At 42.4% G+C, this 13,935-nt stretch overlaps 1 protein-coding gene across 3 annotated transcripts in view; it reads right to left on the reverse strand.

Moving 5' to 3' along the window:
* Positions 1-8,180: 8,180 nt before the first annotated feature.
* Positions 8,181-13,935, reverse strand: part of CDK6 (cyclin dependent kinase 6) — a 319,355-nt gene continuing 313,600 nt past the window's right edge. For all 3 annotated transcript variants that reach the window (XM_030200353.1, XM_030200368.1, XM_030200362.1), the window contains 2 exons: positions 11,674-11,809; positions 8,181-9,893 (listed from right to left, as the gene is read on the reverse strand). In XM_030200353.1, coding sequence (XP_030056213.1) covers positions 9,747-9,893; positions 11,674-11,809 — 283 coding nt within the window. In that variant the 3' untranslated portion in view covers positions 8,181-9,746. The remainder of the gene's footprint in view (positions 9,894-11,673; positions 11,810-13,935) is intronic.

Genomic DNA, 13,935 nt, shown 5'->3' on the forward strand with positions numbered 1-13,935 from the left:
TCTCTCTGTAACACAAACACAGCACAGCAGCAAACTTAACACTGAAGGACTCGACTGGGAGGGGACAGAGAGCAGAGGGGACAGACAGCACAGGGGAAGGGAGAGAGGGCAGAGGGCAGGGACACACACACTCCCACATGCACACTCTGAAGAAAACCTTGCTAGCCCCCGTTTCATTTGCATCAGAAACGGGGCTTTTTTACTAGTATCTCAATATTCATGAGGAAGAGTGGCAGGTATGAAAACAAATATTTTAAATGTTATACATTACAATGAAGAACTCATCTACCATGGCTAAGGAGTTATTGAAAACTAGGAAAGAAGGTCCGTTTCTCAGAGCAATTAAACAGGCGCTAGCTTTTTTTTTTGGGGGGGGGGGGTGACTCACATACGGAGAACAGTGGCGATTTTCCTGGGCCGCCCCGTGGCTCGTTGCGGTTGTAGCTGGTTCGTGTGCCGCCGCTGTTAGCGTTGTCGTAGCTCTGTGTGGGTGGCGATTTTCCTGGGCCGCCCTCAACGTCATTGCGTTTTGACGCGAGGGCGGGGCACAGGTACAGTAATAAAACTCACCCTCAACGTTTGCTCCGCCCTCGATGTCATGACGTTTGACGCGAGGGCGGGGCTCGGTGGCTTCACCACCACGAACCTTCAAACCTGAAGGAACTGAAGTCAGTGGCTTGGCTTCACTGACGTCAGTGTCCTCAGAACATTGAGGGTGAGTTTTATTATAGTAGATACTCTGCTGCATACAGAATGCAAGCCCTTGCTCCACAGTCACAGAGCTATGCTGCTTATGAATAAACCGGAGATGCGTGGTATTGTAAGGCTTTCTCTTTCTAGACAACGTTTCTGGCTGTCTATCACCACTGACCTCTAAGCTTTTTCCTACTTTCCTCCAAGCAGCCTCATAATGAAATGCCCAGGTATTATGTAGGGTCATAACATGAAGCAGCTATTTGTAGGCAGCTGTCTGTATCCCACAAAGTCCTAGGAGCCCCAGGCTTCCACAGAGATATATGTTCATCCATAACATACAAGCACCAACATATAGCCATTTGCTAACAGTATCAAGAAAAAACCCTCAAAAACTCTCTAAAACAGATATGGCAGTCTGTGACAAATGGGTGTATTGTTATATCTTCTCTGAACCATTGCTTCAGGCCTGGTTTTACTTTTGCTAGCAGGCCTTGCTGCTTTGCTTTGTGGGATACTGATGTCACCCTCCACGACTGGTATATATTTGAACCCAAGGTACAGACCAGAATAGCTATGGCTCATGTTCTCTACCTTGTCCTTTTCATTTTATTGCAAGTTGTATTAATTTATTGCATGGCTGTTTCCTATGAAGAAAAACCCTCTAGAAAATAACAATTGTATATACATCAAGCGTTTACTTTGCTTACCAACTTCAAATGCCCGCCATTGTTCAGCTGCTTTACCTAGGCTTTAACTTAAATTGAACCAGCCGGTGCTAAATCATGAGTGCAGTGCATTTAACAAGAACGTTAAATGCAAAATACCTTGAAATCAGAGCAGCTTATCTAATCCATCATTTCTTTTCCCACTAGAAGAGTACAGGACTATTATATCTGAACAATAAATGCTATACTTATATATTAGACAATTTAGTTCTTACGATATAAGTACATAGTCCAGACAAATTACATCATTCATTCAAAGGCAGGACACTTTTAAAGGTCTTTAGAGTAACATTTCCTAATTATTGAGTGCCACTTTAAACTGAAAAAGAGGCTGTAGGTTATTTACAAAATGAGTGTATTATCAGTACAATTATTCTGAGCACAAAATCTATTAAAGAAAGAGGAAAAAACGCCCATAGAGGAGGAGTAAAAGGGGATCTGGCACTAGGCCTCACAGTGCTTCCAGGAACACATCTGGCTAATACATGATAAACAATGACAGAGGAAAATGGCTGCTCTTAAATGTTTTGAGTACATAACATACTTTAATATTTCTCTTGAAAATCTTTTTGAAACATGCTCTAAACATCCCATTAATTGTTTTACAACCTTATATTAGGGTAGAAAACAATATGTTGTCTGAAAGTTTTTGCAGAATTCAGCTGAAAAATGAAATTCAGAGCCATGAGGATGTCAGGGCGGAAAACCAGACAAAAACACCTTATTTACATTTCAACGGTCTTATTCTGACCAACCTGCTCTCCAATTAAGACTGGTTTACATAGAAAATAGGCTGGGACGTGCCCTCCTGTCTAAGGCTTTGGAAACTTACACTGGAGGCAGCTGTTTGCTCTTTTTTTTAATGGTGTATGTTTAAAAAGAGCTGGAAGACCATGCATTTTCATAATAGGGGTGCAGAAACTGGGGGATTCTGCCCCACGAGCAAGTTGGAATGAATTCACAAAATCAAGCAAATGTTTAGGCAGCAAATAACCAGAGGGCTTCCTCATCTCTGGCAGCAGTTAGTACAAGGGTGCTCTTGCCATTAAGGATGAAGAGGCAACATAAAGGACTTCCACAGTGTGAGTGCCAATGTGATCTTTCAGCTAAATAGAAAAGACACAGAGCATATCTGCACCACAGGAGAACAAAAGCTTTTCAATGAAAGACTTTGTAGAGACCTTTTATTTTGCAGAGTAAACCTTTTCCACAGAGCAAATGGAAGCTTGAATTTCACTTGCTTCAGCTCACATACAGAAAACAACTCCTGGGGGGAGGGGGGCAGGCAGGAAGGCCCTGTCTTCAAGATCTATTCCACAGACATAGGATAGGTAAAAAAAAAAAAAAAGGTTATCAAGTAAGATATTTATATAATTTTATTAATTACTCCAGGAGTGAAATAATACATTGCAAAAATTTGACTCTCGGCACCAAGTGGTTGAGCTAGAAGCCTCTCAGCCCCCGGACTTGCAGAGCTGAGTATCTCAGAAACACACTGAATGCTAGTTCATTGTTGTTTTATTAGTGCAGAAATACGAGTTGTGTGGCACACGAGCACTGCATTTTCACCTAGCATATACTGTGGATAAAGCAATGTTACTTACCTGTAACAGGTGTTCTCCAACTCCAAGCACAGCAGGACTAGTACCCTCACATGTGGGTGATGTCATCCGACGGAGCCCTGGTGGGCACACCACAGCATTCTGCTACTTTAAGAAGCCTTTGGCAGCGTCCCACCATGCATGCGCAAGTGCCATCCCACCCAGCGGGAGTGCTCAGGACCCGAGTACAATATTAAAGGAAAAAAATACAACTCTTAGGGGAGGTAGAATGGTACATGAGAATAGTAATCCTGCTATCCTTGGAGAATACCTGCTACAGGTGAGTAACTTCGCTTTCTCCAAGGACAAGTAGGACTTAGTTTCTCACATGTGAGAATCCCTAGCTACCAGGCTCACTGAAAACAACCACCCAAGCATAATATGGATTTGCAATGGCAAAGCCAATTAGAAACCAATTAAACCTGAACATATATACATTCTTTTTGTGAAGGTGTACCCTGGAACAGAATAAAAATGGGCCTAGGAGGGTGGAGTTGGGTTCTAGACACCAAGCAAATTCTGTAGGACTGTCCGGTTGTCGCGTTGGGTATGTCGCGCTAGACCAGGGGTTCTCAGTCCTTGGAACACACCAAGCCAGTCAGGTTTTCAGGACACCCACAATGAATATGCATGAGAGAGATTTGCATACAATGGAGGCAGTGCAAGCAAATTTATCTCATGCATGTTTATTGTGGATATCATGAAAAACAGACTGGCTTGGTGTGTCCCAAGGACTGAGTTGAGAACCCCTGCTCTAGACAGTAATGAGATGTGTGGACCCAAGACTAAACTGCAGGTTTGCAAATCTCTTCAGTGGAGATTGACCTCAAGTGGGCTACCAGTGCAGCTATGGCTCTGACAAATGTGAACCACGACATGATCCCCAAGAGTCAGCCCAGCCTGGGCATAAGCGAAAGAGATGCAGTCTGCTATCCAACTGGATAAAGTGCATTAAATGATGGCTGTCCTCATAGCAAACCTCTTATGACGTGAACAACAAAAGTGTTGCCATACTGGGACAGCCTGAAGATCCATCAAGCCCAGTATCCTGCTTCCAACAGTGGCCAATCCAGGGTAGAAGTACCTGGCAAGATCCCAGAACAGTAAAACAGATTTTATGCAGCTTATCCTAGGACTAAACAGTGCATTTTCTCAAGTCCACCTAATAATGGCTTATAGACTTTTCTTTAAGGAAATTAGCTAAACTTTTTTTTAGACCCTGCTAAGCTAACTGCTTTTACCACATTCTCTGGCAACAAATTCCAGAGTTTAATTACTTGTTGAGTGAAGAAATGGGTGTAGTTGGGGCTTTGATGGAACCAAAACCTACAAATGAATTTATTTCCCATTTTAGCATGGGAGGGCACATATATGTCCCAATATATCAACCTCGGGATTTACAGCTGCTGCCTGGCATGTGTAAGTTTTTAAAAAGTGCTTGTTTCATCCAGTCTTTTATAGGAGGGTTTATTTTCCCTTCCTCAATGAAATTAAATAAAGATTGCGGCCTCTGTAGTTAAGTAGGAGTACTCACACATGTAGTTTTCAAAAATGTAAATGCCAGCATATAGTTGCTGTATTTCCACCACTGTTTTCCATGGTTACAACTGTAAATGGATGCTCTTGCTGCACATGCCACCACACATGTGCATCCCTGCATGTATTGTACAAAAGCTTCTACACTGACAGACCCGTTTCTAAAATGCTGTTGAAATTGTAAACATTCTGATGAGGACATATCAATTTTAATTTCTACATTCTATCTAAAATGGGCCTACGTATGCATATGCTCCTATCTTCATCTCTATAAGAGCAACTGATTTAAAAAAGTAGTCAAATGATACATTGCAACAAGCTCAGTTCTCAGGGTGATATGTGGTATTCTCAACTAAGCAGGTACCAAAAATTGGATTCAGTAAATGGTGCTCAAAATTTGGCACTGAAAAAAAATCGGCACTGAACTGTATCCTATAACAGGTGTTCTGGGATCGCCACCCTTTACAGAAAAGTGCCGCTCAACTTTGGGCACAAGGAGTTACACTAATTGTAAGCTCTGTCGAGCAGGGACTGTCTCTTCATGTTTAAGTGTACAGCGCTGCGTACGTCTAGTAGCGCTATAGAAATGATAAGTAGTAGTAGTAGCAATTGAAAGCAGGTGTAAATCCTGGTACGCAAGTTGGGTGCAGATCTGCACTATTCTATAACACTGCGTGCATTTTAAGGGAATGCTTCTGACCCACCTAAGCTGTTCCCATGACCACGCCCCCTTTGCAGATCTGTGTGGAAACACTTAGGCACTATTCTATAAATGGACACATAAATGTGTTTTTTTGCGCTGATCTGCCATTTCTGCCCCGTTTTGGTCTCTTGCACCGTTAAAACGTTTATCTGTGCCGAGTAGTGCCTAATGTTCAGCGCCATATATAGAATTCCCCTGCAAATGTGTGATAGGCCCACTTGCTATATCCAACTATTGATCATGCATGTACACCTGAAAGGAAGCACCATTCTTGGAAAGACTATGGGGTCCTTTTGCTAAGGTGTGCTGAAAAATGGCCTGCGGTAGTGTAGGTGCAGGTTTCGGGTGAGCGCAGATCCATTTTTCAGCGTGCCTGCAAAAAATGCCTTTTTAAAATTTTTGCCAAAAATGGACATGCGGCACAATAAAAATTTCCATGTGTCCATTTTGGGTCTGAGACCTTACCGCAAGACATTGACTTAGCGGTAAGGTCTCTCGCGTTAATCGTGCAGTAATTGCCTATGCGCGTCAAGTCAGAGTTACCACCCAATTTTCGCCATGCGTAGCGAACGCATGTAAAAAATGAAATTACCGCATGGGCCACGTGGTAGCCAGGCAGTATGCGGCTTTGTAAAAGGGCCCTTATCTTATGAAGCTCTAAGTGGACTGCTCAAAGATACACTATTTTTAGATTGTAGAGATGCTTAGTTATACATTCACCGCAAGCTTGGCGGGAGCAGCACTTTATTTCTTCCCTTTCCAGCAAAATGAAAATCCCTCAGACAGCCACTTAACTGTTAGAAATGCATACAAACCGCTATACTTCTCAGCGCCAGATGGCATTTCATTTTCATTAGAAAGAATGAGGTGGTTGAGTGTCTCTAATTATCTGGTTTCCACTACAGGACTACAAATCAGAAGAGTTTAGTACAGTAACCAAACTGTAAAGCACAAAAGCTTATCAGTGTTTTCAGGTACTCCAGTGGAGAGAAATGGAGTGCCCAGTTTTTGATTCAGTAAATCACACAGCCATGTGCTCAACCAAATAATACTATAAATCAACATGTTATCACATCACATCTTCTTCTTCAAGATTATGCCATTTTTATATATATTAAATTAATATCAACCATTTTGTACTGTGGAATTGTCGTGCACCAGAGTTAACAGCACTAGGCATAAATCAAGAACGTAAGAACATAATAGCCATACTGGGTCCATTTAGCCCAGTATCCTGCTTCCAACAGTGGCCAATCCAGGTCACAAGTACCTGGCAGAAATCCAAACACTAGCACCATTCCATGCTACCAATCCCAGGGCAAGCAGTGGCTTCCCCCATGTCCATTTCAATAACAGACTATGGATGTTTCCTCCAGGAACTTATCCAAACCTTTTTTAAACCCAGATACACTAACCGCTGTTACCACATCCTCCGGCAGTGAGTTCCAGAGTTTAACTATTCTTTGAGTGAAAAACATGGAAACTGTATAAAGATAGTGACCTGAAGATAGACTAGATTGCTGAAGGTTTTTGAATTTTAGATAGTTCAATAAAATATTTGTGTCACTTTACTGGGGGGAAGTTTCAGTTAAATAGCAGGGTCATGAGGATCAGGTCTAAAAATAAGAACTTAATGATCCTTTCTGAACAAATCAAAGGAAAGAAACACTTTTCCCATCATAACCAACAAGGTCTATAATGTATTAACTTTCTCTATAAACAAATTCAGGCCCTACTATTATCAGGGAGCAAATAAAGTGGCACCTATACTAAGGTGCCACAATGGGGCACCCTTGGGGCCAATTCTATAACAGCGTTAAGGCGCCCTAACCTATTATAGAATATCAGCGCAAAAGACACTTCGGCAAGCCCAAACTAAGGTGCAACAGCTTAAACCAGGATAATGGCAAGCGTAAGTTGACGTATCTTGGTTCACGTGATAGTATTCTATAAGTTGTGTGCGTTGCTAGAACGTCCATGACATGCCATGCCCCTCTCATGGATAGGCCTACCTCACAGTTACGCACTCTGGGGTAAATTCTATATATGGCGCCTGAAAAATATGCAGGGTAAAAAAATACACCTAGGCGCATTCTTTACAGTATGCCTACATTTTCTAGAATAGGCTTAAATTTCCATGCGGTATATAGAATTACGCTGACCACCTCCCCAAGCAAACAAATTTGGTCACATCCACTTAGGCCATGCTTTACTTGGCGTAAATCCTGACACCTTAATTAGGCGTAGAGCGGGTGTACTCTATAATAATGCGCATAGATTGTAGAAATGCCCATGCCCTGCCCATGGCCATACCCCTTTTTCAACTATGCAACTTAGAATTTAAGCGCAGCACATTTACAGAATACACTTAGCGAGTTGTGTGCCTAAATCCTACTTAATATCAATTAGTGCTGATAATTGCTTGTTAACATCCAATTAGCACTGATTAGCTAGCTAACCAATTAAGTTGCACACATTGTTATTGAATACATTTTGATTTCTGTGCACTTTTTATAGAATAGCACTCATGCTCCTCTCATGGGTACGCCTACCTCACAATTATGCGCCCTACGACTTAGGCATACTTTTTAGAGAATACTGCCTAGTGCTTCTGCATGTAAATGGTAATTAGTGACATCATTTACATGTGTATGCGCTGCTATAAAGTTGTGTGTAGTTGGTGCCTAAATATAGGTGACTTTTATAGAATTGCCCTTTTGGCATTTTGCCATCAGAATTGTTAAATGGTAGCATTCAACGGTTCCTTAATTACTGGCTATTTCCCTGGGATCAGAACCCACTTCCAACATTTTGCAGATGTCTTTCTCAGATGCTGCATGTCTCTTTTAAATTAGAAACCTTAATTCAGTAAAATAAAGAAATTTGCTACGTTTTTAGAAAGCAAAAGAGAAACTGATGCAGGGATGACTTTGTTTATTTACACAAAGGTATTTTTGTAAGCACGCATGATAAAACATCCCACAGTAAACAATGCCCATTGTGGGTGTTAATTTTATAAGAGTGTGCCTATGGAGAATGTAAAAAAAAAAGGCACTTATTTTGTAAAGGCAAAACAGGCTTCTATATGTCTTTATAAAACAGAAACCCAGAACCAGTCCCAGTAGCACACAGATTCCGAAGAAATATGTGCTTGCATTCTATGTGTAGACCTGTATATTTTATAAAATACACATAAACAATACAAATCTACCTGCTCTTTGCCCTACGCGTGCAGTCACCTACAAAATTTTATAAAAGCCATTTTCTATATGTAAAACATGTTTTACACATGGGGAAAAAGCTTTATAACGTTATCCTCTATGTGTAACTTAAGGATCTATACTACTACAGGACTACTACAGAGTGGACTGCCACATTCTGTCCAGTCTCACAAAGTAAAATAATAATTAACAAAATCACCAATGAAAAAACAAACTGCAGAAAATAAGGTGCAGGGAAGAAACCATACATCTGGCAAAGAAAGGCTTTTTTTGTGGTTAAAAATAATTTTAAAACAATTGTTTTTGTTGCGTTAATGTAAGGCAGTGCTGTACCAGCAGCAAGTGTTGTTTTCAAGTTACTTCAAGTGTGAACCATATATGTATCTATGCTAAGAGATGAAAAAAAAAAAGGTTTAATTTGGCATTACCACATCATATTCACAGACACATGCTGGAAGAAACGGTGAGAGTAAGTGTTACGTCGATCTGGGATGCACACAAGTGACAAGATCAGTCTGTTTCTTGCAAACTCATATCATATGCACAGCAGAAGGCTACGTATGGGCAATCCTACACCAAGCCACAGCACTGTGCTTCGACCTGGGAACCTTCATGACCCATATCTGTCTTTTAGAACCACGAGCTTTAAAGGGTTCACCAAATTTATAATGAGAAAATATAACCGACGTATATTTTGAAGATCAGATATCCCAGGCCTCTTAAAGTCAATTACTTCAGCTCTGATTTTCAATATGTGTACACTGAAAGGTCATCTTATTTTCTCTACTGAGAGCAGTGGAATGCTGCAATCTATGATCTCAGCTTCCAATCTCGGAACATACTTTTTGGAAATGACTAACAGTAGCTGAATTTATAATAAGCCAGTAATAATAAAAGACCAAGTTAAAGTAACCAATCAGGCTTCAGAGAAAGATGCTCCATTTTGTTGTGACAGTGACTGGCAGTTTCCAACATGAGGAGAATAAAATGGCAGCATGACTGGTCAGCAGCATTTCTTCACCTGGAATCTTTCCAGATTAACAAACAAACAAACATACATACATAAAAGCCATAGGTGCTTTTTTTTTTTTTTTGCATTGATCTGATAGAAGTAAACATGGTTTCTTGGACAAAACAGAAGGCTATTCAGAATAAAAGCAGCACAGAAAAGATGCAGAAGCTTCCAAACACCAATTAACAGTAGATAGTGACCTATCAGCTACGTCCACCTCTCTAGTTTATACTTCATGATGTCTACTGAGGCTCAGGTTGTGTTCTCTTCAGCAGAACTCTGGCGGCATGGCATGCGAGAGTCCAGATTCTCCTTGTGTTTCTCCAAATCATGGAAATATGAGTGAGAAAGAGCACTGTAGGCAGATATTCTTTTTGCTGGATTAAATGCCAAACAATTCTGTAGAAAAAGTGAGATGGTTGTAGCACAATACATTAGATACAGACAATCCATTAGATCTCTTGTGCTTTAGCCATAGCTGTCAAAAAAATAACAAAAACAAAAACCCAAATACCTAATCAAACACCTAATCACTTTCCTTGTACACAAAGGTGTAAATTTTCAGCAGGGCAATATCTATATAACTTTTTATACAGTTACGATATCTGTATGAAACCATATGTATATTCACAAACAATAAGGGGGTAAGTCTATAAAATGAGCACTAACATTTATGCATTGATTATGGATGTAAATGTTTAGAATAATGGCATATAAACATGTATGTGTTCACATATGTGCATATATGTCAAAATTCTGCCAAAGTGCTATTCTGAAAATACACACATATCTTAGTGCTTATTTTATAGGCATCCATACACAGGGCAGGACCCACACTTAGGGGCATAGTTATCGAAGTGGGCTACCATTAATGTATTATTTTACCACTAACTCCTGCTATTTTAGCACGTCCCATTTTATGCAGTGAGACCGAATTACTAATAATTGGGGTTAACACTAAACTAACATATCTTAATGGTGGCCCATGTTGATAATTTCCCTCACTAAGGGGTCCTTTTACTAAGATGTGCTAATGGCATAGCATGTGTTAAGTGCCATGCAGCCTATATAGTAACATAGTAGATGACGGCAGAAAAAGACCTGCACGGTCCATCCAGTCTGCCCAACAAGATAACTCATATTTGCTGCTTTTTGTGTATACCCTACTTTGATTTGTACCTGTGCTCTTCAGGGCACATACCGTATAAGTCTGCCCCGCACTATCCCCGCCTCCCAACCACCAGCCCCACCTCCCAACCACCGGCTCTGGCACAGGCACAGACCGTATAAGTCTGCCCAGCACTATCCTCACCTCCCCAGCCCTGCCTCCCAACCCCGGCTCTGGCACAGACCGTACAAGTTTGTCCAGCACTATCCCCGCCTCCCAACCACCAGTCCTGCTTCCCACCACCGGCTCTGGCACAGACCGTATAAGTCTGCCCAGCCCTATCCCCGCCTCCCAACCACCAGCCCCGCCTCCCGATCTTGACTAAGCTCCTGAGGATCCATTCCTTCGGCACAGGATTCCTTTATGCTTATCCCACGCATGTTTGAATTCCGTTACCGTTTTCATTTCCACCACCTCCCGCGGGAGGGCATTCCAAGCATCCACTACTCTCTCCGTGAAAAAATACTTCCTGACATTTTTCAATGGGCTGTGCAGCATTTAGTTTGTGCTAAATCCATTAGCACACCTTAGTAAAAGAACCCATAAGCATATAATTAACAACAGTGCCATAGCCATGGGGGGCCTTAGCACCCCCAATTTGGGTTCAGGCCCCCAAAGTCTGCTGATTTGGCTGGCAGGGGTACCCAAGTCCCGCCACCAGAAGCTTTCCTGTGGCGATATTTGCTACCACGCTGCCTGCTCTGCTTCCCCCTCCCTCGAGCGTATGCTTGGTTTTAATGGAATTGAGCATGCGTGAGCTTTGCACTTCTTTCTTTCCCACAAAATTTATCTGTTGTATGCTAATGAATTCACAGGTTGCTTTCATACTTGAAGAACAAATGCAGAGAAGAAACTGGTGCTAATAGTTACCTGACAGTTTTGTCCTTTCCCACTGTGTGAGCTATAGTATTGTATTACTATTATAATATTGCCAACATGCAGAAATCTACTTTTAAGTGGTAGGGTATGCCTATATTATTATAGTAACAAAAGCTGTACTCTTAAACTTACAAGCAGTAAGTCTTTGCCTAGGACATCAATATCTGGAACATATTTTTCAATGGCTTGGGGTGGCCTTTCGGCAAAGGCATGCCTTGGAAGGGCTACGTCAGTAGGCCAGTCTTCTTCGTCTGGGGGTCCAATTACACTGCACAGAAAACAAATGCATTAACTCAGTGGTAACAGTAGTACAACATAAAGATGAATTTATCTGCACATATCTCCAGCGCAAAACACCAGCTCCACACCGAGTCAGAATTACCAACCAATACTCAACACTAACAGCATTTAAATTATATGCTGGTCAATAAAAGGGTCTGAGCATTCCTGGAACATGCTCTCAAGGGCAGTTGGCAAAGCTCTTGTGGGCATGTCCAGTGATGGTTGGACCCCTCCCAACCCCCATAACCTTTAAAACTCCCTGGTGGTCCAGTGGACCCTGACCCCCCCTCCAAAACCTTTAATACCTCCCTGATGGTCCAGGGGACCTTGGCCCTGATCCCCCAAAACCCTTTAAAAACTCCCTGGTGGTTTAGTTATCCCCCTCTTGAGCCCCCCTGCACCCCAAAACCCTCTGTGGTGGTCTAGTGACCCCACCCCTCCACATACCTTGAGAGTTGGAGGCAGGAGGGCAGAAGCAATGCCTACTCCCTCCTGCCTCTAGGTCCTCCCTTCTAAAAAAGTGGCACCCAGCCCATGCCCGGTGCATCATGGGATGCAATGGGAGGGGCTAAGTACATGGGCGTAGTTTGGGGGGGCGAGGGGGGCATTGCCCCCCCAAATGACAGTCTTACCCAGTGCTTTTTTTGTGCCAGTACTGGCGGGCGGCTTCCTTAATTATTTTCTTTTGGAATCCATGATGTAATTTTTGAATCTCAATAATGTGGACTTTAATTAACATGCTGTAAATGTTTGAATATTAATTGATTTCCTTATATAGTTAAACAGTGATGTTATTTACTTGACAAGTTTATTTTTGCTTGTTTAATATATCTAAATTGATAAATAAAGAATTAAAAAAAAAAAAAAAAAGCAGCAAGCAGGCAGGCTCGACTCCGTCCTTCGCTTTCCTGCCCTCTCTGTGTCCCGCCTTCCTCTGATGTCATTTCCTTTTGGGCGGGCGGGACGCTGAGAGGGCAGGGAAGCGAAGGACTGAGTCGAGCTTGCCTGCTTGCTGCTTTTACTACCGCCGCCTGCCAGTTCGCCGCTGCAACTTCGGTACTAGAGAGTGAAGTTGAAGTGAGCCAGCCTATCTAGTCCACCGTAAAGAAGGAAGCCATTTGGTAAATCTCTGTTTCCACTCCTCCGCGCAGCCGTCACCGTTCACTCAAAACACAGCAAGCAAACCTGTGAGCTGCTGCATTCACGTTGTTGTTCTTTATTGTTGGTCCATCTTTAACAAGTCTAACACTGTTTTTGTTGGGTAGGCAGTGCCTTACAAGGTGGAGGAGAAAATAAATAATTGAATATCACTAAAACAACTTCAAAAATTATTGTAGCTAGTAGAAACAGCAATTATAAATTCTGTAGTTTGTGCTCATTTTTCTTCACTGTTATTCTATACAATTCAGATGGCCAGATTTCAGTGAGAATATTCTGTTTCCTGAGGGGTTCATCTTAACTGTCTGGTTGTAATCTGCCTTGGGAAGCCTAGTGTTTATAAAGACGATGGAATATATTAAAATTAAATGGAAGTAGAATTAAACTCTCCTTTCATTGGGGCACTTGGAATCACATCCTCATCTGTTTTGTAGGTTTACCCTGGACATGGATGGGAGGGGAGGGCAGGGGAGAAAGGAGAGTTGCTGGACATGGATGGATGGAGGGGAGGGCAGGAGAAATGTTGGAGGGAAGGAAAGACAGAGGAAGGAGATACACATGGATGGAGGGGAAGGGAGAGAGGAGAAATGGTGGACGAATGGAGGAGAGGGAAGACAGAGGAAGGAGATGCACAAGGATGGTGGGAGGGGAGAGAGTTGAAATGCTGGACATGGATGGAGAGGAGGGAAGAGCGAGGAAGTGAGATGAACATGGATGGAGGGGAGGGGGAGAGGAAAAATGCTGTACATGGATGGAGGGGAGGGAAGACAGAGGAGGGAAGCTGGCAGTGGCGCGCCCAGCAGGAGTTCGGTCCCGCGCATGTTTGTATTATGCTTTGCCAGGGAGGGGGAGGGAGTGAGTAAGCGAGTGAGAGAACGAGAGGCAGAGAAGGAAAGGAAAGAGCATGTAAGTTCACGGTTCCTCCAGGCTGCCAGTAGGAGAGAGAAAGAGAGA

This window comes from Microcaecilia unicolor, chromosome 1 (assembly GCF_901765095.1).
Source record: "Microcaecilia unicolor chromosome 1, aMicUni1.1, whole genome shotgun sequence".
Classification (NCBI taxonomy): Eukaryota; Metazoa; Chordata; class Amphibia; order Gymnophiona; family Siphonopidae; genus Microcaecilia; species Microcaecilia unicolor.